Here is a 20,673-nt window from a genome sequence, read left to right on the forward strand (position 1 = left end):
CAAAAGTTGTTTTTAAACACAAAAATTATTTTTTATAATAATGTTAAACTATGCCTTAGTTAATCAAGTTTAGAAAGTTGTATAAAAAAAAACACTTATATAAAGCTCGTTGAATGCACAAATCAATCATTGGGCATTAAACCTAAGGCTTGATTTAGTTAACATTTTTACTATATTTGCTTTTTGACATTTATCTTTTTTTTCAAATAAAAAAAAATTTTAACAAAAGCATCAACCAAACAAATTATAAATTGTTTGAAGTTTTACATGTATGACCAGCTTATCAATTTTCATTTACATCTTTAAGAGAGGAGTAGCTTATCAATTGCTTATGGTTAGATCGAAGCTTGAGTCCATTTATTTGTTTACTATTCAAATATTAAAATATTTTAAATTAATATTTTAATATGTTAAATATATTTTTTAATTATAATTAAATAAAAATATATTATTAATTAGTATAATAATATCTTAGATTAGGCTTGAACTTATCCCCAAATTCATTAAGATATTAACGAAATAAGTATGAAATGAGTAGAATATTATTTAAATATTAAATAATTGTATTTAAAAGTTCATTTAAAATGTATTAATAACATATTTTATAAAATATTTATTTTCGTCAATAAATATATATTTTTTTATATTAATAGAATATTGAATATTAATTTTAGTGGTCAAAATGTAAACATGAAGAGCTAGTATAAGTGATATGTTTTAAAAATTATACAAGTAAAAATTCACTATAATGACTCATAGATCGCGCTCCTGATTCTGCCACGCCCTCCGCCAAGATCGGTGTGTCGGTGGAGGATCTAGCTGCGCTACCGTCCTGGGATGTGGCTGCTGAGAAGAAGATCGAACGGCTGGGTTGACGAGTCTAAGATGGTGGTTGGTATAGATAATTTTGACAGATGGTTTACAAAAATTTCAGGAGATGCAACTTGTCAGCCAAATTTGATAGCAAGAAAACCATATAATTGATAAAAGTTATAAGAAACAAAGAGAGTTTGGATTTTTGGGATGTGATTTGAACATTGAGTTTGAAAAAGAAAGAGAGTTGTTAAAAGAGAGAAAGAAAAAAAACAAAGAGTATGTTGATTTTCCACGTCACCCAAATGTTTCACGTCATAAAAAATTCTACAGCTTTGTTGATTAATGATACGTGTAATTTGCTGGTTAAATTCCATTCTAAAAATCTTTAATTGTTATATTTTGAATAGATGATGATTAGAAATGTTAAATTAAAATGTCAATTCAAGAACTGAGTTAAAAGTATCGAATTGAGCATTTAACTTTTATTATTATTATTATTATTATTATTATTATTATTATTATTATTAATTATAATATCATGTCCCTAGGCCTTGTCTATATATTCGAAGTTTAGGGTTTCTTTAAACTGAGCCGTCAGCACTCTTCCTCTCTACTATAGATTGTTTGCATCCGTCGACTTGTTGGGGGTCATCATTTGCGTGCATTTTGTTTGAATCCATCTACTTGGAGTTCATCATCTTTTATAGGTCTTTCACTGTTAGGTAATTTCCTTCTAATCTTTTTTTTTTTATTTTTATTACTCTTCATATTTGAAAATACCAATTTGTTATTGTCAAGTTAAGATTTTTTTTATGTATCCAGGTTGAGCAACTTCACAAGATTCATATCCTGAGTCTTGTCTTTTGAGCACTGTTATTGCTTTAGACCCTGCATATGGTGGCTCTGCTTCTGCAGCCCTTCAAAATTAAGTAAGTATGAATTGGAAGCTTATTCAATGCCATTCTATTTTTCTTCTTCTGCAGCCAAGAAGAAATCCCCACTGATTGTTGATTTCTCTTACTCTGGATGAGGCATTTTCCCTTAAAATTATGTTGTGTCTAATTTATTCTTCCACGTCTTGTATAATTTATACCATGTTATCAGTTGGAAGCTGTACTCTCATTTATGAAATCTGACCCTAAAAGCTCCTATTCCTATAGTATGATTGTATAGCAGTTCTTAAGCTCATGTTGGAATTATAATAGTATATTCGAACCTCATACTCAATCTGGAGCTAATAATTACTTTATATTTGCAGTTTTTTTTTTATTCAAATCCATTAGCATGCGACCTTTTAGGTCTTTCTGTTATTTACAGCAAGGACGATGAAGGTGATAAGCTATAATATATATATATATATGTATATATATATTGTAGTAATTGAGATTAAGATAAAAGGAGGTTAAATAATTTTTGTTCATAATTCATTTAAGAAAATTGTGACCATCCATTAAATTATAATAATGTTCTATCATTGAAAGAATTAAAAGGGACCCACATCTGTGGAGGCAGTGATGGGGTGGATAAGCAACCTCGTCCCCTCGCTCCATTGCCATCCTTATCCAAGTGCGGTTGCTCTTGATTTTTGTTACTTGCTAGCATTTTTTCCCCATTCTTTTCCATGCATGCTTTGAAATGCTTCACTATCTGGTCAGTGTGGATTTTGATTAATTCCCTGTGACTCGTTCCCTTGAAGCAATATAATGTGTGTTGCTTTTTATTAAATCTCAATCTCAGCTTGTTTTCCGCTCTTGCTGTGGTACAACACTGAAGCAACTATATATGAAAATTAAGTTTGTCAACTTTTCCCTCATTTAGCATTTCAAAGAAGCTTACAATTGTTTTTTTCTAAATTGATTAATAGCATTCTTCAGTTGTTTATTTAGTAATGTTGTTTTATCATTTTTATTTACAGGATCAGTTTGATATAAACATGCTTACAATATAGTTGATTTACGCCAAACTTTTGATGGCGGTTTCATCTCTCCCTTGTATTCAATCTTTAAGAGCTCCTTTCAAAGTCTCTAGTTTCTTATCTGCTGGTGTTTGTGGCGGATTCAGCAAGAAGAAAAAGATAAATGCTATTGTTTTTGCTTCCTGGAGGAAATTAGAGAAAGAAGTCTACCTTCAATCAAAGGTACTTTTTCTTTAGTGTGGTTTTATAAGTTATACATGTAATGATGTGCATTTGCTTGATGAAACGTCCAACTGTTTTTAGTAGAATTATCTGTTTGTTTTTTTAATTTATGGTAATATGTGAATGAACTGAGGGCTATGTCTATGAGTATTGGTTGATTAAATAGTTCTGCAAAAGCACAGATTTAATATAAGTTTAAGCCCGATCCTATATGGAGAAGTGTTAAAATATTATCTTTTTTTGGCCAAAGTGTGAAATATTATCTAATCATGCATGCTTTATGAATTGATAAGGCATGTCAAATGAAAGCTAAAGACAAACTAGATTGGTTAGCTATTAATGAATGGAGACATTGGATAGGAAAAAGGATTTATCAAAGTTTGATTTGGTTTGAAGTCTTGTATGAGTAACTGACTTTGCATTAGCCATGAATCCAGTCTTCTTTGCTAAAATTCATGCCAATATTTGATGGCCAAATTCCTACCGGTAAGTTGATCAGGCACTTGCAGGCCAAGCTAAATATGCCTAAAAACAGTTAATAATGTTATTACTGTTCCTGCTCTAACCATTTTTTACATCTATTATATTTCGACTAGCTCCTAAAAATTATCCAGACATGTGTCAGGTGCCTATCTTATCCATTATGGTAGGGATTGTTACATGTCTGGGAAATAAAAGATAGAGAAGGAATTGATTGTATGGGTTTCCAATCTATCTATTAGCTATCCGTTGAAAGAGTCCATCGTTGCCTAGTACTATGTATTTTGTTATTACTTGAGCTACATCTGGACACTACATCTCTCAACACCTCTCTACTTCAGTAGTCAATATATACATTCAAGCATGAGGCCACTCTTATTTTGTATACAGTGGACCACTGCTGTGAATCTGTTCTTTTTTTTAAAGAGATAGGTAAGCAAATGATAATAACACTTAATATATGCATCTGGAAATACTTTTTATCCTTATATACCTTATTTTGAATATAGGTACATTTTTAGGTGTTTGTCTGTGAGCTATTATTTTATTATTTACTTGTTTGCAACCCATGAGTCTAACCAGATGTAGTCAGGTGTCTACCTTTGATATGATGGTAGGGACTGCTATATGTCTGGAAAATAAAAGAAAGGGAAGGAATTGATGGCTTGGTTTTCCAATCTATCCATTAGCCATCCCTTGAAGGAGTCTATCGTTGCCCAGTACTATGTGTTTAGTTATTACTTGAGCTACATCTGGACACTACATCTCTCAACACCTCTCTACTTCAGTAGTCAATCTATACATTCAAGTCAGAGGCCATTATTGTTTTGGATATAGTGGACCACTGCTGTGAATCTGTTCTTATTTTTAAAGAGATAGTGAAGCAAATGATTATAACACTTAAAATATGCATTTGGGAATACTTTCTATGCTTTTATACCTTATTTTGAGTATAGAGACAATTTTTAGGTGTTTTTCTTTAGAACTATTATTATAATATTTTACTTGTTTGTGTCCCATGAGTCTAAACAGACATGGTCAGGTGTCTACCTTTGATATGATCATAGGAACTGTTACATGTCTGGCAAAGAAAAGAAAAGGAAGGCAAACTATGAGGATGGGTTTCCATTTTGTTTGATTTCTGTGGAAGGTGTTCATCGTTGCTCAGTAATCAGCACTCAACGCTTACATGAGCTACATCTGGACTCCATATTTCAAGAGCTTGTCTATTAAAGCTCTTTAAAGTCATCTTCAAAGTTTCTATAATATGAAATTAAAATTTAATTTTTAGAAGTACATCTAGATTTGTGACAAGTTGTGAAGTTTTAGATTAGAAGTTTAAACTTGATTAGGTTTGACACCAATAAAAACCTATATAAAAGATTCTATTTGGGATTCCTCTGTATTCTACGAATTATAGATTTACAAAATCTATCATATTCTGTATTCTACCAATTCTAGATTTACAAAAGCTATTATATTTACTTTCTTATTATAAAGCATATTCAGATTTATACTTACGCTGCTCTGTATCTACTGTTATTAGAGGACAAAAATTGCTTTAGGAATGTTAGCTTCCTTTCACATGATTGTTTGATTAGCACCCATAACCTATGTTTTCTCTGCAAGTTGGATGTAACGTAACTAGGCTATTGAGTGATGACTGGTGAAAGCCCTTTATTTTCTAATCCCTTGTCCACTGTCTCTATCTTTTCTTGATTTTCGTTATTTTATTCTTAAAAATCAAATCGGCATTTATTTCAACTTATCTTGATTTTGGAATTTTGTTTCATGATGTGTGAAAATATTGTATGTTTGTAGTACTTTTCACTATGTAGAAGCATGGTTATAGTTAAGTATTGTGATACTCATTGTATTTGTCTATGTCTTCTTTTCAAACTTCTGTATATTTTGAAAAACCACACTTCTAAGTGGAAGGACTAAATATCTAAAAGTTTTAATTTTTAGGTCGATTCATTGTTGGACGGTATAAAATGGGATGACAAAGGTTTAGCAGTGGCTATAGCTCAAAATGTTGACACTGGAGCCATATTAATGCAAGGCTTCATCAACAGGGATGCACTAGCTACAACTATCACTTCTAGGAAGGCAACATTTTTCAGTCGATCACGGGCAGCATTGTGGACAAAGGGAGAAACCTCCAAAAATTTCATCAACGTTCATGACATATTTGTGGACTGTGATTGTGATTCTGTACGTTCTAAATAACTTTCTGTATGACGTCTTTAGTCATTGCTTAAATTATTAAGTTTGACTTAACTGAAAATTCTCCTTTAGATAATTTACCTTGGAAAGCCTGATGGCCCTACCTGCCACACTGGGTCAGAGACTTGCTATTTCACATCAATAAGTGATCTTTTGAAGGAGCAACAAGTAAGCAGCACTTAGTCTTTAACCAGTTTGTTGTTACAATCTTTTAGATCTGCATTACCTTATATGATACTATTTTGCAAGTTCATGAATTAACTTGGTCTGTGTTGGCAGGTTGAACAAAATAACTTGGCACTGACAACTTTATACTCATTGGAGTCTACAATTTACCAACGAGAATCAGAGTTAGCAGGGCAACATGGAAAGCCCTCGTGGACTAAACGACTGCTACTTGATGAAAATTTGTTGTGCTCAAAAATCCGGTAATATAATCTGTTTAACATATTCTATGATAGTATTATATGTCCCATAGAGAAAAGTAGAAAGTAGATCTAGTTATAGAAAAAAAAAGAAAAAAAAAACAAAAGTAGTGCTAAACCAGTAATGAACAGCATGTTAGATCATATCCATGCTTAGAAGATTTAGCATATAATGTGCTTGTCAAATCTTTAGCGTATTAATGTTATCCATGAGCAAATTACATAGAGATCAGTTTACTAATGCAGGGAAGAGGCAGATGAGTTGTGCCGAACACTGGAGGAGAAAGAGGACAGTTCACGCACTGCCTCAGAAATGGCAGATGTGATTTACCATGCCATGGTTTTGTTAAGGCTGAAAGATGTAAAGATAGAAAATGTTGTTGAAGTTCTTCGGCAAAGATTTTCACAGTCGGGTATAGAGGAGAAGCAAAGCCGTGTAACAACACAAAGCTAAGGCATAAGCTGTTGTACTTTTGCCAACTATGGTGTAGATTGGCATCTTTTATCGTATGCATGGTTTTGTTCAAATTTTTGTTAGGACCTTGAAGATTCTTCTTTAAATAAACTTCAATTTGCTATGGCCTATTGAGTGTAAATTTATATAATTGAAATAATCCATTTTGTCAACTTTTTGGTACTTGAGATTATCGAATTTTCTTATCACTGGAATTAAAAGACTTTTAACTTAATGCCGCAAAATAAATAATAAAAATAATATTCTTTTTTAGTTCTCACTCGGATTCCTGTACCTGCTGGGCTTCACTAATACAAGGATTTTCACAACCAAGTTCAGTTTGCTTGGATTAATGTTAGCAAAGGCAGGTTTTTCATTTTTGAAGTAGAGGAAATTAGTTATAAATTGAATCAAGGAGAAGAATGATATTTAACATCTGTTGTTTGGTTTTAAAAAATACATCACCAAGATAGTTGAATCTCAATCTGACCATAACTTCACTAACACTAGTTTCATCATATCAAAATTGAATGTAATATGAATTTACAATATCACAATAATCCTATTAGGAAGATGCAAGGTGAAGCAACCAAATATTTTTATCACCCAGTAAGTTCTAAGAAAAATATGTTTTTTCAACGACAACCATTCTGACGTTAACCAAAGCCTGGCTACCCAAAAAAAAAAAAAAAAGGAATTGAACAATCAAAACTTAATGAACACCATTAACTATAATTTGGTATTTTTAAAATGAACAATGGGTTGCGAATCAGTTCAAAATATACACCCATCTCATATCAAAAGCAAAAAATGCCAGTAAAAGCACAATAGGAGCGGCAAAAATAACCATAACACGATTACAGCAAGAGCAGTGTAATGCGACAATTCTTAATGAGTTCTCGGTGATCCTATTTCAACTCAACAGGATTTGGTACACAAGTTGTTTGTGTCCTGTCAAACTGCCTGTCAAAGGTAAATCAGTAATATGTTACCAAGATGCTAACAATAATACTTCATGAAAAAAGGTAAAAAATAGCAAATAAAAGGCCTACTCCTTGCACTAATCAACTGTATTAATCGAATGGCATGGAATACTATGAATAACCTAGTTTAAACGGAATAATGCTTCCACAACGTGATCCCCACCCTTAAAAGGTGCATGATAGCAACTCACAAGAAAACCCATTTTCAACTCCATAAATGCTTGAACAACATTGATACGTATTCCCCACATCTTAGAATGTTCCACCAACTAGCCTACAAGATACAAGTGAGGAGGCTTGTGATCAAGCCACACCAACAGCAATACTGTAGACCCGCTATTTGAACAGTATGAATCTCCAATAAAGGAGGTGATGCAACAATAGGGTAATACTTCATGAAAAAAGAATCCCAACCCCCATCAGCCAATGAAAAACCTTAGTAACTCCAATTTTCTGTTAGAAGACTAAATTTCAGTATTACAAATTGATTTATCAACTTAAAAATCTTTTTTTTTTCTGTTTTTCATTCTTTCTCAGTCGTTTCTTATGTCTTTACATTGGATAATAATACTGCAGGAGAATAACAGTGATATAATAAAACCTTCACATAGCAGAAATAACCAATGTTTGAATTCTCACCTCTAAGAACAATTTTTTTTTTTAAGTACTACTGCTTGAAGGAAGATCAGTGACTTTTCCCACTGCAACAGTTTTTCCTGTAGATATGACAATTCATGTGACTCAACCACTAAGAATAATAATTTATCAACAATGAAAAAAAAAAACTTCTCTCTGTTACCTTCAGTACGAAGAGTGAACCTCCCAAGTTGTGGAAAATCTGAGAACTTCTCAATGCAAATCAAGTTGTTAACCTAAGAAGCACATGAAAATAGTATTTATCAAGCCCAAAACAAATGGAGATCAATTCAGTCAAAATATCTTCTGTTTTTGGAGAGTGTAAAGAACATACAAAGAAAGAATGTGCATCACACATACTCACTTTGGAGAGAGTAGAGAATCATGTTATTATGTTAATATGTTTTTAAGTTCAATCTGTTCGGAAACATTGGCACTAGCTGCCTGTTTATAATTTATCAGAGCATTTTTCTTATATCTGGAATGCCAAAAAGAGAGTTGACAGTGGTTTATCATTAGTCAATAATGCTATCCTACTATTTCTACTTCTACCCCTATGGAAAAAAGAAAAGAAACCAACTCGGCAACAAGTTCTTTCTAACAGTTTCTCACTTGCTCAATCTGGCAATTCATTCAGTTCCATTTCAAAAAAAAAAAAAGAACAAATGCAGCTAATATTCAAAAAAACAAAATACCCAATTTGATATATTAAATAAAGTAAGAGTCTGAACCTGAATACGACACATGACAACAGCACCATTCTTCACATAAAGAACCTTTTTTTTCATGGGTTTCTTTGTCTTTGGATCAATTTGCTGTAATAGCTCAACTATCTCGCATTCCTCAACAACAGAATGAATGTGCAAGACAGCCTTATAGCCAGCAGTAAAAATAGCCTAAACAGTACCAACATTTACAAGACAGATATTACATTAACAATCATCATACTTGAAATTAACTAGTTTATCGAATAAGTACAACAGAAAATGACATTCATGCATACATTCTCAAGCAACTCAAGAATCTGCAATTGGGCTGTAAATTCAGTGACAGCTGGTATCGATTTTACTGCATGAAGGAAAAACAAACATTATACCCCAAAACTTATGCAAAAATAAAACAATTCAATTTTAATATAAAAACAAACAATTAAAACGAGAGAAAGGGACTGTAAAAGTTATCACAAAACTGCATTAAAGCAAATCTTACCAACACTTGTCAAGACAAAACCTGACAACATGTCATCTTCTTCAACCCCAGATAATCTAACCCGTAGATTTTCACCAGGTCCTGCACGCCTAACCTTATTTTCATCGCAATATACAGCTAGAACTTTCACTTGAGCCTGCAATCCAAGCATAAAATCCTCATACCCCATAAATTAATATATATATATATATATATATACATAAATATAATTAAAAAGTTGCAAAGATAAAGCACCTTGTTTGGCATAACTAATAAGGAATCACCCTCACACACACTTCCAGATTCTACCTTTCCCATAACAACAGTTCCCATGTCTTTGAATTTGTCAATTATAGGCATCCTATGGAGTCAATTACAAATCATCAGATGCATCATAAAATAAGATGACCAAGAATTCAGTTATACACGCTACTAGTAGATGGCAGGAACTAGAACCAAACATAAAAGTTGTTTGGGCAGTGAATCCTGCTATGGAAGATAGGCTATAGATCACTACCTAAATGGACCTTTTGGATCTCTGAAAGGAACTTCAATAGAATCGAGGGCTTCAAATAGGCAGGGACCATTCCACCAAGAACATATACTCTTATCCACTCTTGTTTTCATGTTATAACCAATAAGACCAGATATTGGTAGGAACTGTACATCTGTAAGTTCAAACAAGACTAACCAATGAAATATAACTGGTTTTAAAGCATAAATTATATGCTCAGCAAATTAACCAAGATTCTAACATGGGAATATAACTTCACTAACATAAAAAGCATGCTATCATCATCTGATCCTATTAAGAGTTATACAACGAAAAGAGCAAGAAACATCAACATTTCAAATATCAAGCATTTAAGGAGCAGAAGCCTGATCAGACACAATTTTACATAACAATTTGGGAGAATAAAGCATAATGCAAAGAAAAGTAATTGAATATTGCACAAGTTTTCAGCAGCCAACAAGTTTCCTAAACAAACTAACAGCAATTTGTTAAAACACCTTGCAGAATAGCCAAACATCCATATTAAAACTACAAAATATAAAATTCCTTTGGATGATAATACAGAGTTCTATAGTACCATATAAGACTAAGAACCTCAACACATGCCTGCATTCTGCATCGAATTTTTTTAGTTTGTCAAATAGCACCTAACTTTCCTGGACAAACTGACAGCAATTATTTGCTTCTAATCCATAATTTCAACTCCAAAATAATTTGATAAAACAATATCTTGCTGCATGGCTAAACATCTGTGTTAAAATTACAATAGGTAAAATTTCTTTGGAATATAACAGCAGAGTTCTATGGTATCATATCAGACTAGAAAACCTCAACATATGCCTCTAGAAAGTAGAAAACAAGTCCAATCACATAAGCAACCATAAAAATGTTAAAAAAAATGCAAGGGGATTTGTTAGCTTCTCTATTTCCTTTGCACAGTAAGTGTTTTAAAATCTCACTGTCATGGTAATAACATACGTTGACGGTTCTACAAGCTTGAAAACATCGCCACAAAAAAATTGCAACTTGCAAGTCATTTAACAACACTTCCAATACCTTTCTTCACATTGTAGCCTGAAGACCTCAGAAAAGGTGTCATCTTTGACTCAATTTCATCGTACCTGTGCAAGAAGACCTCCATCAATACTATTACCATACAAACCTACAACAAAAAGAAAACAACACACAAGCTCAGACTTTGTTATGAAAGCCAGGCAAAACACCTTTCTTTAGACCAGTTGACAGTGTTGTCATCCATCTTATTAACCACTACAAGTAGCTTCGCCACACCCAAGGTCTTTGCCAGCAGGACATGTTCACGGGTCTGCCCACCCCTCTCATATCCAGTTTCAAATTCCCCTTTACGGGCAGAAATCACCTAATTAAGAGACAACAGGGACATATAAAAATCCAAAATCTGCAATCCATGCATTTTAATTGAAAGACACTAGATGTAACTTACAAGCACACCAATATCAGCTTGGGCTGCCCCACTGATCATATTTGGAACATAACTCTTGTGACCCTATGTAGTCATTGCAAAACTATATTTAGTTTTAACAAACAAAATGCATCAAAATCTGAATTCAAAATAATATGAATCTCCATAGTCAAAAAACAAAATGACTTTGTTCAGTTCCATTCTAGATCAAATAAGAGAACATACCCAAAGGAATATCTAATTAATAGTAATATGCTAGGAAAACACTTAAGTTTTATATTTGCCATTGCTTTCTCTCGTTTTTGAGTAGTGCCACAATACCGTAAAATGACATGCTGTCTGTAACCTTAAGTTGTATAAGACATTTTTTAAGCACTATTAAAATGATCCTGCACTCATTATAATTTTAATCATCATGTAATATAAGTTATAATATCAAAGGAGGAATGTGAGAAGGAGCAACACAGCTACTAAAGGAAAGCAATTCAACTAAACCACAAATCAGGACCAAGAAAAAAAAATGTCAATTTACAAAATAAAATAGTAAAATAAATAAATAAGATCTATCATCTTATCCTACAGATAATTAAATTAAATATTTAATTAGAAGAAAAGATAAATTAAAGAGTAACAGAGTATTTCAGAGGCAATCCCCTTACTGGTGCATCCAAAATAGTAAATCTAGTTGTCTCTGTCTCAAAGCGTGCTCTTCCAACTTCAACAGTTATACCCTGCAATAAATAGTTCAAATTTAATAAACTCCTAGAGTAACAACAGTACTTTGGCCAATCAAGAATAAATGTTGATAGCGTTACAAGAAATATATCATGAATTAACTATAATTTCTCAAAGTTTGTAACATCTCCCCATTGTACAGTACCTTAACCCTCTCCTCCTCATTAGTGTCCATAATATATGCCATATACCTAACACATAGAAAATAACTAAGTCAGATAATGCAATAGCTGAAGATACACTTTCTGTAAGACATTCTAACTAAGGTAATTGATCAGGTGCGAATTAAGCAGATCTTAAGAGTGGTGGGTGTGGGTACGTGTGTGTGTGTGTGAGAGAGAGAGAGAGAGAACAATGTTGACATCAATAGAATCAAATTTCCTATTCAAAAAGCTAAAAGTTAATTGGAAATAATTTTAAAAGGATGAACTGATGGAAGCTGTCAAAAGATACAAATTGCACAATGGGTCTATTGCAGAAAGATATAACATTCTAAAATATACATGAATCTTCAAAAGCAAGAAAAAAAATAAATAATATAATAGACAAAAGAACATTTCAGCACTTATAGTATCCAATAAAAAGCGAAAAAGGAAATGGTTTCCAATTTGATCAGAACGAATTAAAAACAAGCCAATAACTGATCCAAGTTCTATAAACTCCTTTAATGAGTACATCTTTAGTAAATTTAATCCTGATGTAACCTTCCTGTTGCTTGGATTGAGGAAATGAGCATAATCATTATTCATTTCCTTCTCCACCCAAATCCCACATTCTATTTATGTGAAAGGCAGGACATAACCCATCACTCTCTCCCTATACATGATTATTTACTGAAGGACAGCTAATAGAGTGCCTCCTGTCAACGGAATATTAAATCTTAAACTACTTTATGCCAGTGCATCTAATTAGAGACTCATTCAAGTCATGGGTTAAATCTTAGTACTACTATGTTTGAACTAGATTGAATCTTGGCTCATAATTCTTGCATTCTTGGTCACAAACACTCTACAATTTCAAGCCTGCTAATGTAAATCATGTCTCACCATTCACTTTTTTATGCAGACTAGCTATAGCCAACTAATAAGAAAATGATACAGTGATGAGAAACAAGTAGAAAGTTACTGATTTCTATTGTTACAGGTAGAATAAAACCTTCAAAAAAAGCGCATATAAAGCCCAAATCCCAGCATTTGAATGCTCTTTAGAAAAAACAAATATAAAAGGAACAGCATTGATTTTCACTATCAAAGTAAACCAAACCAAAGGCTCACCAGCTTTCTCTACTTTTATCCTTTGCTTCCTTCTCATATTTCTGGATAGTACGGTCATCAACCTGACCACTGAGGAAGAGTATCTGGCCTCCAATTGTTGACTTACCAGAATCTATGAATCAAATAAACCAAAGTTAAAACATACAATGTAGATAATTTATTTAAATACTATATAGAAACGACATTTTTTAGTAAAAAGAAATTGATTACCAGCAGTCTTTGATAATGTTTAATTTAAAAAATAGCTAAAATAAGTTTTTTTTAAATTATTTATGAAGAATTTTGAGAAGACATGAGGCAACTAATCAGTCATAACCGGGCATTGGTTCCACATCCTTTGTGAACAGTTGTTTTAATTTTCTCATTTAGGGCTTAGAAATATGTTAATCATTTGGTCTTTTAGTCCACCAAAAGCAGTTTTAACTTGAGACTGAACTCTTTTTAAGGTAACATTGAATTATCCAAAAAGGAAAGGTAGCATTCCACTTACCCAAGTTCAAAATCCTATTCCTAAACAGTAGGTCCAGTAATAATTAAAATTATAACTGCTTTTCTCAGCATTCATGCACATGGCTGATACACACAATTGATTGAACTCACAAAAGCACATAATAAATAAGGGACTTGGGAGGTTAAAAGTACAGTTTTGAACTGTTTCCCTAGCTTAGCATATTCTTTTCATAATGAACATAAATATGTAATGCATACCAACTTTCACATACGCAAAACCATGAAGTAGGAATACCTACCAACATGACCAATAAAGACAACATTCAAGTGGCGCTTCTTTTCTGTTTCCATTTCATCCGATGCTTCTGCATCCTCTTGTGCAGCTACTTCCTTGTCTTTCACAGCACAACCAAATTAAAAATGAGAACAAGAAAATGACAAATGGAATATTAATGTGACATACATAATACAGATAAGCATAGGAAAGAAGAGAAAACAGAATGAAGGAACCTTTTGGCTCAGCCTGGACCGCCTGAGATTTTGTATCAACCTCATCCTTCACACCTGAAACCACCAATAGCAAAGATTTCAAACATTTTCAAAATGAAACTAAACTGACAAACAAAAGTTCTAAATAAATAGCAAAAAAATTCAGCATTTTAGCAAAAGAAAGAGTAAGAAGAAAATTTAGAGAAAATGCCAAAAAAATTAACATCTAAGGTGCACCTGATTTGGTGTCTAAATTGGAAAAAGAGGTAAACACCAACAATACATTTACCTGCCTGCCCTTTATAAAATAATAATGTAGAAATAGAGACAGTCAACAAAAGATTTAAGTCCATCAAGAAAGAAAACAAGTATATAATGCATCTGATTGACTATGTTACATAGACTCTTTACTTTATCCTACTATACCTTTGTCCCGCAACTCTTTAATGCTTTAATTTAGAGGAGAATGATGTACGGTCTTAAATGTAAAAAACTGACACACTATGTCGAACATGTACCATGTCAGAGACCAAATCCTAAGGCAATGCAATTCACATACTGAATTGAAATCAGCATTGCAATTCACATGCTGCCACAGTTTGCAGGCAGCAATATAAATTCATAACACATCTAAGACACAAGAAAACATAGCACCTAGAGATCTGTCATGAATTATAATTTTAGTATCAAATGCTATCACACAACGCAATATGTGAGAAAACAACATGATTTACTTGCCTAGGGATCAAAATATCTCATTAGATATCATTTTTGCACCAAAAAAAAAGGAAAGTCAACCATGAATTATATCTAAAAGCTTCCAAAAAACCTTAGAAAACAGTATATTTTCTATTTTTATGCAATCTCACTGTAACTACAAAACATCAATGGAAATTAGTTAGCATAAAAACTCTCAAATGCCATCTTGGAGATAGCAAAAAATGTAAGTCACAATTTATAAAGTATTAAATGAATTTCTGCAAAGACAATCTCTCCTCTAATTCTGTCCAATTCTCATCTTCCCCGACACATTCATTAACATAAGAAGGTAAGGACCATATAAATACAAAGTTCAACGATACTACCAACCTTCCTCCTCCAACTTATCTGAGATTTCAACTTCTTCTGGTTTTGTAACTTCAGGATTGACCACACCATTATTATCTTCTGTTAAGAGTCAAGAATATAACTCAAAAAAAGAGATTCAAAAAAAAAAAAAAAAAAAGGCAAACCAAAATCTATATCTTATTCATATATAAATACAATAAAAGTAATACTACCTGCAGAGTTAAGCTGCAATGCACGGATCTCGGCCTCAATATCTACCAAATAAAAAAGAAAAAACAGAAGAAATTTGGACACGTTAATTCCAATAATTATCAATCTTCACCACTGCTGCACGCATAGAGGCTAAAGCGAGTTAAGAAATAATGATAATATTATTACAAACAAATTTCATACAATTTATAGCCCTACTCAACTAATAGGAATTTTAATTAATAAACTTCAGTTCAGTTCATATTCTGAAGGCCTAATCTCAATAATGTGAAAACTACAATTTTCATTTATAAAAAAATTGTAATTACAAAGAATAAAGAGCAGATAAAATTGAGTGAAATTTTCGATGAAACGAGATCAAAACTCAAAAAATCAGTGAGTAAATCAAGAAGATCCAGAATTAAGGAAAACAAACACAATCGGTACTGATGGTAAAATAAAGAGAGATTCAAGAAATAAAAATTCGAAAAGAGAAACATGCAGAGGAATACCCATGGATGCCGAGAGCAAACCAGATTGTGTTAAGGACGCTAGGGTTTTCGAGAAAAGAGAGAGGTAGGCGTTTCTGGAATCTGCCTTTTCTTTATTCGTTTTAGCGTTTGGTTTAATATATGCGATGCTACTTTTCGTGGCGTCCAGGCCCGCAAGGGAATGGACTACCCGCTCTTATGTCTTCCGGTTCATTAAACCGGTTTATTCATTTATTTTTTATGAAATTATTATGGAAAATATTACTTTTTTTGTCAATATTATTAACACAAAATTCAATGGAATTCAAGAAAAGATGAGTTTTTTTTAATTAGATTTTAATTCTTGAGAATTTTTCAAAAATAAAATTTTAAATATATCGAATCAATGAAAAAATATGTTTTTAAAATCTTTTTTAAAAAATTAAATCGAAAGCATTTACTAGTTTGTGCCAAAATTGACTAAACGTGGAGGTTTTTTATCAAGAAAATTTTACGCTTTTGTATAGCCCGAAGAAATTAAGGTTGCATTCGGTATTAGCAGCTCCTTCACATATGCAGTTACTAAAAGATTTTGTGCCAATCAGCAATAGATATTCATTTAATTGTCATCACAGCAACACAGTGAGATTTTCAACCTCCGTTTACCCACCGATAGATTTTGGTCCAATGGTGGATTGAAATTCAACTTTTGATTTTTTTTCCTTTTGTGTACTTCATTTTATGTTACAAATGCAAAGATATCTTTTTTATTTAATTTTTTTATTTTGATTTTTTATTTAAAAATTATGAAATATAATAAACAAATATTATTATTTAATAAATTAATAAATAAAATTTTTTACAATATATAAACTATTATTTTTTATTAATTTTTAACTATTATTTAATAAACAAAATTATTATTTATCATAAAAATAACTTAATAATTTTTAATTCTTTTTAAATTTTATAAATGTTAAATAATTTAAATTTTTTATTATACACAAATTTTAATTTAATATCTTTAATGGTTATTTTTATTCTAATTACATTTCATTTCACTCTCACAATTATTTTACATCTAAATACATATTTTTATCAGTAATTTTAATTTCACCGTTATAATAATTAATTTTTCCTTCACTATTATTTTTAATTTTACTAAAATTAATCTTATCACCTATCCAAATTAACCCTAATACAAATTATTTTATAAGAGCAACTATCTTAAAAAAATCATCGAAAAATTTGTTTGAGATTTGCAATGTTTTAAGGTTATAAGTAGGAGAAATATCATTTCTCATTTCTTAAATAAAAAGTATAAAATAAGAGAAAACGATCTTTATGGAAACAAATAAAGGAAAGGATGTCTTATGTATGTATGAAAATTTAAATAAACAAAAAAATTAACTTTCACGAATGTATTAATAGGCTCCTGTATATATTACTAACCCCGGTTGTATTGGACAGAAAGCATGTTTGTGGGCTTGACGAGTAGTTGAACCCGCATATTGTGTCTTGGTAGGGAATTTCCAAGCACAAATTCGATGTATAATATTATATATTTGATTGATAAAAAAATAATTTTTTATTTAATTATAATTATAAAATATATTTTAAATATTAAAATATTGATATAAAAATTAATATTTTAATATTTTTTATTATATTTAAAGTTATCTAAACTTAATCAATAAAATTAAAAATCTAACATTCTATCAACAAATCACATATCAATTAACATGTTTTAATGTTTTTTAAACAAAGGTTTAAATGAATTGATTTAAAATTTAGATTTACCAATCAAGCTTGTATAGATTACATCTCTAAGTAGGAAGGTAAAAAGTCAATATATTAAAAATTATCAAAATGAATACTCCTTCCACCAAATGTGTCTTTTTTTTTTTTTTTTAAGAGAAGAGCATTCATTATACTTTTTTCGTCGCTATTTGTTTGTCTTGTATTGACTTTCACGAAATTTAAAAAAAATAATTTTTTATTTTAATATATTTAAAATTAAAATAAAAAATTTTATAAAATTAAAATTTCATGATTTTAATTGTTAAAAAGTAAAAAAATAATAATGAAAAATAACTTTAAAATATAAAAAGTAAGAGTTTTAAATGTTTAAAAAAGAAAATAAGACATAATTTTATATCATCCTAAAAAGAAAAATTAGACAAAAAAAAAGGCCAGAGGGAGTATTAAATTTAAGAACCATTACAATTCTTTCCAACAATATCAATCAAGAAATCGAAACACTCCTCTACCCAAATTAAATTGCTCTCAACTTGTTCCCCCTGTTTTGCCAATTGGTGCACTACAATGTTCCCCTCATGTCTTGTATGCCTGAACATGCAACTATGCATTGTTCCTTTGAGCTTTCGGACTTCATCAAGGATTATGTCGTTGGAAGAAAGATCCATGCATGTTGTTTCCAACTTCTTAATGATTCCTAATGCATCACCCTTCAGTATGATTTTTAAAAACCCCATATCGTTAGCTAGCTTTAAAGTTTTGAATGCTACCCAGCTTTCTACCATCCATGCATTTTGTACATCATGTACTCTTACAACAAGAGCCCCTAGCACTTTTCCTTTGTGATCTTTTATTTTGACCCCCACTCCTCTTACTCACATGTTTTTGTTGAAAACCCCATCAAAATTCACTTTTATCTCTATACTTAGTGGTGTTTTCCAACCCTAAAATCTATTATTGCATGGGTTTTCTTTTTTTCATTGGGGTTACTTTCCATTCTTCTAAAAGTGACATTGCAAATCTAGAGGTTTGTTATGGGCCTCGTTTGGTTTCTTTATACATTATTTCATTTCTATTGTTCCATATAGCCCAGATTGTTGTAATGAAATAGCCAAACATTTTTGCATCCAATTTTTCATCCATTATTTTTGTCCAATTTGCAACATTGTTAATACTATCATCCTCTCTTTTCCCATGCAAACCCTATAAGTTGCAAAACCTCCTTTGCTAAAGACAGGCACATAGAGCATAAATAACTTACTCTCTCGATTCATCACATCTTGGAAAATTTTTTTCTCCAATTATCTTTCTCGTCATTAGCTTTGATGTCATTGGCAAAATCTCATAGATCATTTTCTATTCAAATACCTTCAATTTATTTGGTATATTTATTCTTCATAATCTCTTTCATTGGGCCATATCCCATCCATTTATGAACTGATCATCCACCATGGCCTTCATATCTTTCATTAGGAGTTTGTTTCCACTTTTAACCGTGTATACTTCATTATTATTATAGTGCCATATCAGTGTATCAAGCTGATTTAGCGATCTTATTAGGGTAACACAAATGGCATCGGCCTCTTTCACTATGAACAAGCTATACACCAAGTCCTTGTTCCATTTTTTGGTTTTAGTATCAATCAAAGCACTCACAAGCATGTTCTCATCCAAGCTCTCTTTAATTTATAAGGGTTTTAACTCACTCTTGACTTCCACCCATTTGTCCTTCCATGTTTTCATTCCTTCACTTATGCCCATTCTCTACCGAATACAATGTTTGTGCAAGCCTAAAGTACCCCAAATGTTACGTCACGTGAGAGGTAGGTTGTTTCTCAACTTTGCTTCTAAAAGGTCCGCATTTGGGAAATATTTCCTTTTCAAAACTTTGTATACCAGTGATGATGTTATTTTCAACAATTTCTATCCTTATTTGCATAGAAGTACTGTAGACACCCAATTTGGTCCAGGCTCGAATCAATTGGGCCTGATCCAAATGGGTAAGCCCAATTTGGCTTTTATTTTGTATTTTATATTATTTTTATTTTTATTTTATATTTTTTCTTTGTATTTTATGTATTTATTATTTATTTATTTATTATTACTATGTATTAATATATGTATATCTTTATTTTTTTGTTAATATTTATATATGTATTTTATTTATCTAGTTATATATTTATTATTATATTATAATTTATTTATTATTATTATATTTTTTATTTATCTTATTATTATTTTTTAATTATCTGTTAATTTTTTTTAATTTTATTCAATTATCTGATTTTTTTTATTTCGTTTTTCTAATTTCTTTTTTTTTTGGGCTGAGATTGAATTTGAAGAATTCTACCGTGAATGGGGATTCAATTAGAATTCAAATTGGATTCAAAGATTGAATCTCCATCCAAAAAGGAATTAAAAACTCTTCTGATCAATCCCTATAAATAGATACTAGAACAGAAGGAAGAACACATAGAAAAACAGTGAGCAAAAAGCTACTGATTATGAGAAAATGGGCGTATAGAAGATTTTTTAAGGCTAAAAGAAGGTTGAGAAGTGTTAGAATAGTTGTGGGAATAAAAAAAAAAATTTTGGAGATTTTTGGCGAAAATTTTTTCTGGAAATTTCTGAAAAATTTTTAGATTTCGGTGATTTTTTCGGTGAAAGTTGAATTTTTTAGCGACAATTCTGGCCAGCTGCCCAGTTTTCGGCCAGTTGCCCAGTTTTCGATGAAGAATCTCAGAAACCGACCAACTTTTCGAAGAACTTCCGACGAAAGACTCAGATTTTGACGAAAAATTCCAGAATTCGATGAATATTTAACCGGAGTTTTTCGACCGTTTTAGAGAGAAATGAGAGAAAAAAGAAAAAGAGAGAGAGAGAGGGAGAAGGTTTCTGTCGAAAAATAAAGGAAACAGCCTTATATACCCTCTCAAAACG

The 20,673-nt window shown here is 31.4% G+C and overlaps 2 protein-coding genes across 7 annotated transcripts; one reads left to right on the plus strand and one right to left on the minus strand.

The window, feature by feature from the left end:
• Window positions 1-1,384: 1,384 nt before the first annotated feature.
• Window positions 1,385-6,711, plus strand: AT-IE (histidine biosynthesis bifunctional protein (HISIE)). Its single transcript, XM_022910493.2, has 7 exons — window positions 1,385-1,538; window positions 1,639-1,745; window positions 2,732-2,953; window positions 5,402-5,647; window positions 5,732-5,827; window positions 5,939-6,087; window positions 6,331-6,711. Exons 3-7 carry the CDS (start codon window positions 2,786-2,788, stop codon window positions 6,536-6,538), a joined length of 867 nt encoding a protein of 288 aa, XP_022766228.2. The 5' UTR covers window positions 1,385-1,538; window positions 1,639-1,745; window positions 2,732-2,785; the 3' UTR covers window positions 6,539-6,711.
• A 524-nt stretch (window positions 6,712-7,235) lies between these two features.
• On the minus strand, window positions 7,236-16,105 carry LOC111311089 (uncharacterized). Of its 6 annotated transcripts, none has more exons than XM_089765815.1 (19): window positions 16,018-16,105; window positions 15,529-15,570; window positions 15,343-15,415; window positions 14,270-14,325; window positions 14,059-14,154; window positions 13,310-13,421; window positions 12,181-12,226; window positions 11,960-12,031; window positions 11,322-11,384; window positions 11,083-11,237; window positions 10,916-10,980; window positions 9,863-10,013; window positions 9,601-9,706; window positions 9,367-9,502; window positions 9,161-9,225; window positions 8,889-9,053; window positions 8,321-8,393; window positions 8,161-8,237; window positions 7,236-7,501 (listed from the first exon to the last, which is right to left on the minus strand). In XM_089765815.1, exons 1-18 carry the CDS (start codon window positions 16,019-16,021, stop codon window positions 8,182-8,184), a joined length of 1,536 nt encoding a protein of 511 aa, XP_089621941.1. In that variant the 5' UTR covers window positions 16,022-16,105; the 3' UTR covers window positions 7,236-7,501; window positions 8,161-8,181. The 6 variants fall into 6 exon arrangements, with proteins under 6 accessions (XP_089621941.1, XP_022766201.2, XP_089621942.1 ...); XM_022910466.2 differs by having other exon boundaries at window positions 14,270-14,323; window positions 15,338-15,415; XM_089765816.1 differs by having other exon boundaries at window positions 14,270-14,323; window positions 15,338-15,415; window positions 15,529-15,643.
• Between the last annotated feature and the right edge of the window lie 4,568 nt (window positions 16,106-20,673).

This window comes from Durio zibethinus, chromosome 9 (assembly GCF_047325235.1).
Source record: "Durio zibethinus cultivar Kanyao isolate XHJ-2024 chromosome 9, ASM4732523v1, whole genome shotgun sequence".
Classification (NCBI taxonomy): Eukaryota; Viridiplantae; Streptophyta; class Magnoliopsida; order Malvales; family Malvaceae; genus Durio; species Durio zibethinus.

What these genes read in the sequence shown, in the direction of transcription:
- AT-IE (XM_022910493.2), top strand. Translation starts at nt 2,786, where the DNA reads ATGGCGGTTTCATCTCTCCCTTGTATTCAATCTTTAAGAGCTCCTTTC. An exon ending in TGGACTGTGATTGTGATTCT is followed by an intron (nt 5,648 to 5,731) that starts GTACGTTCTAAA and finishes ATTCTCCTTTAG; the next exon opens with ATAATTTACCTTGGAAAGCC. An exon ending in ATCTTTTGAAGGAGCAACAA is followed by an intron (nt 5,828 to 5,938) that starts GTAAGCAGCACT and finishes CTGTGTTGGCAG; the next exon opens with GTTGAACAAAATAACTTGGC.
- LOC111311089 (XM_022910466.2), bottom strand. An exon ending in TGTCTTTATTGGTCATGTTG is followed by an intron (nt 13,422 to 14,058) that starts GTAGGTATTCCT and finishes TTTGATTCATAG; the next exon opens with ATTCTGGTAAGTCAACAATT. An exon ending in TTTTGTCTTGACAAGTGTTG is followed by an intron (nt 9,226 to 9,366) that starts GTAAGATTTGCT and finishes TCCTTCATGCAG; the next exon opens with TAAAATCGATACCAGCTGTC.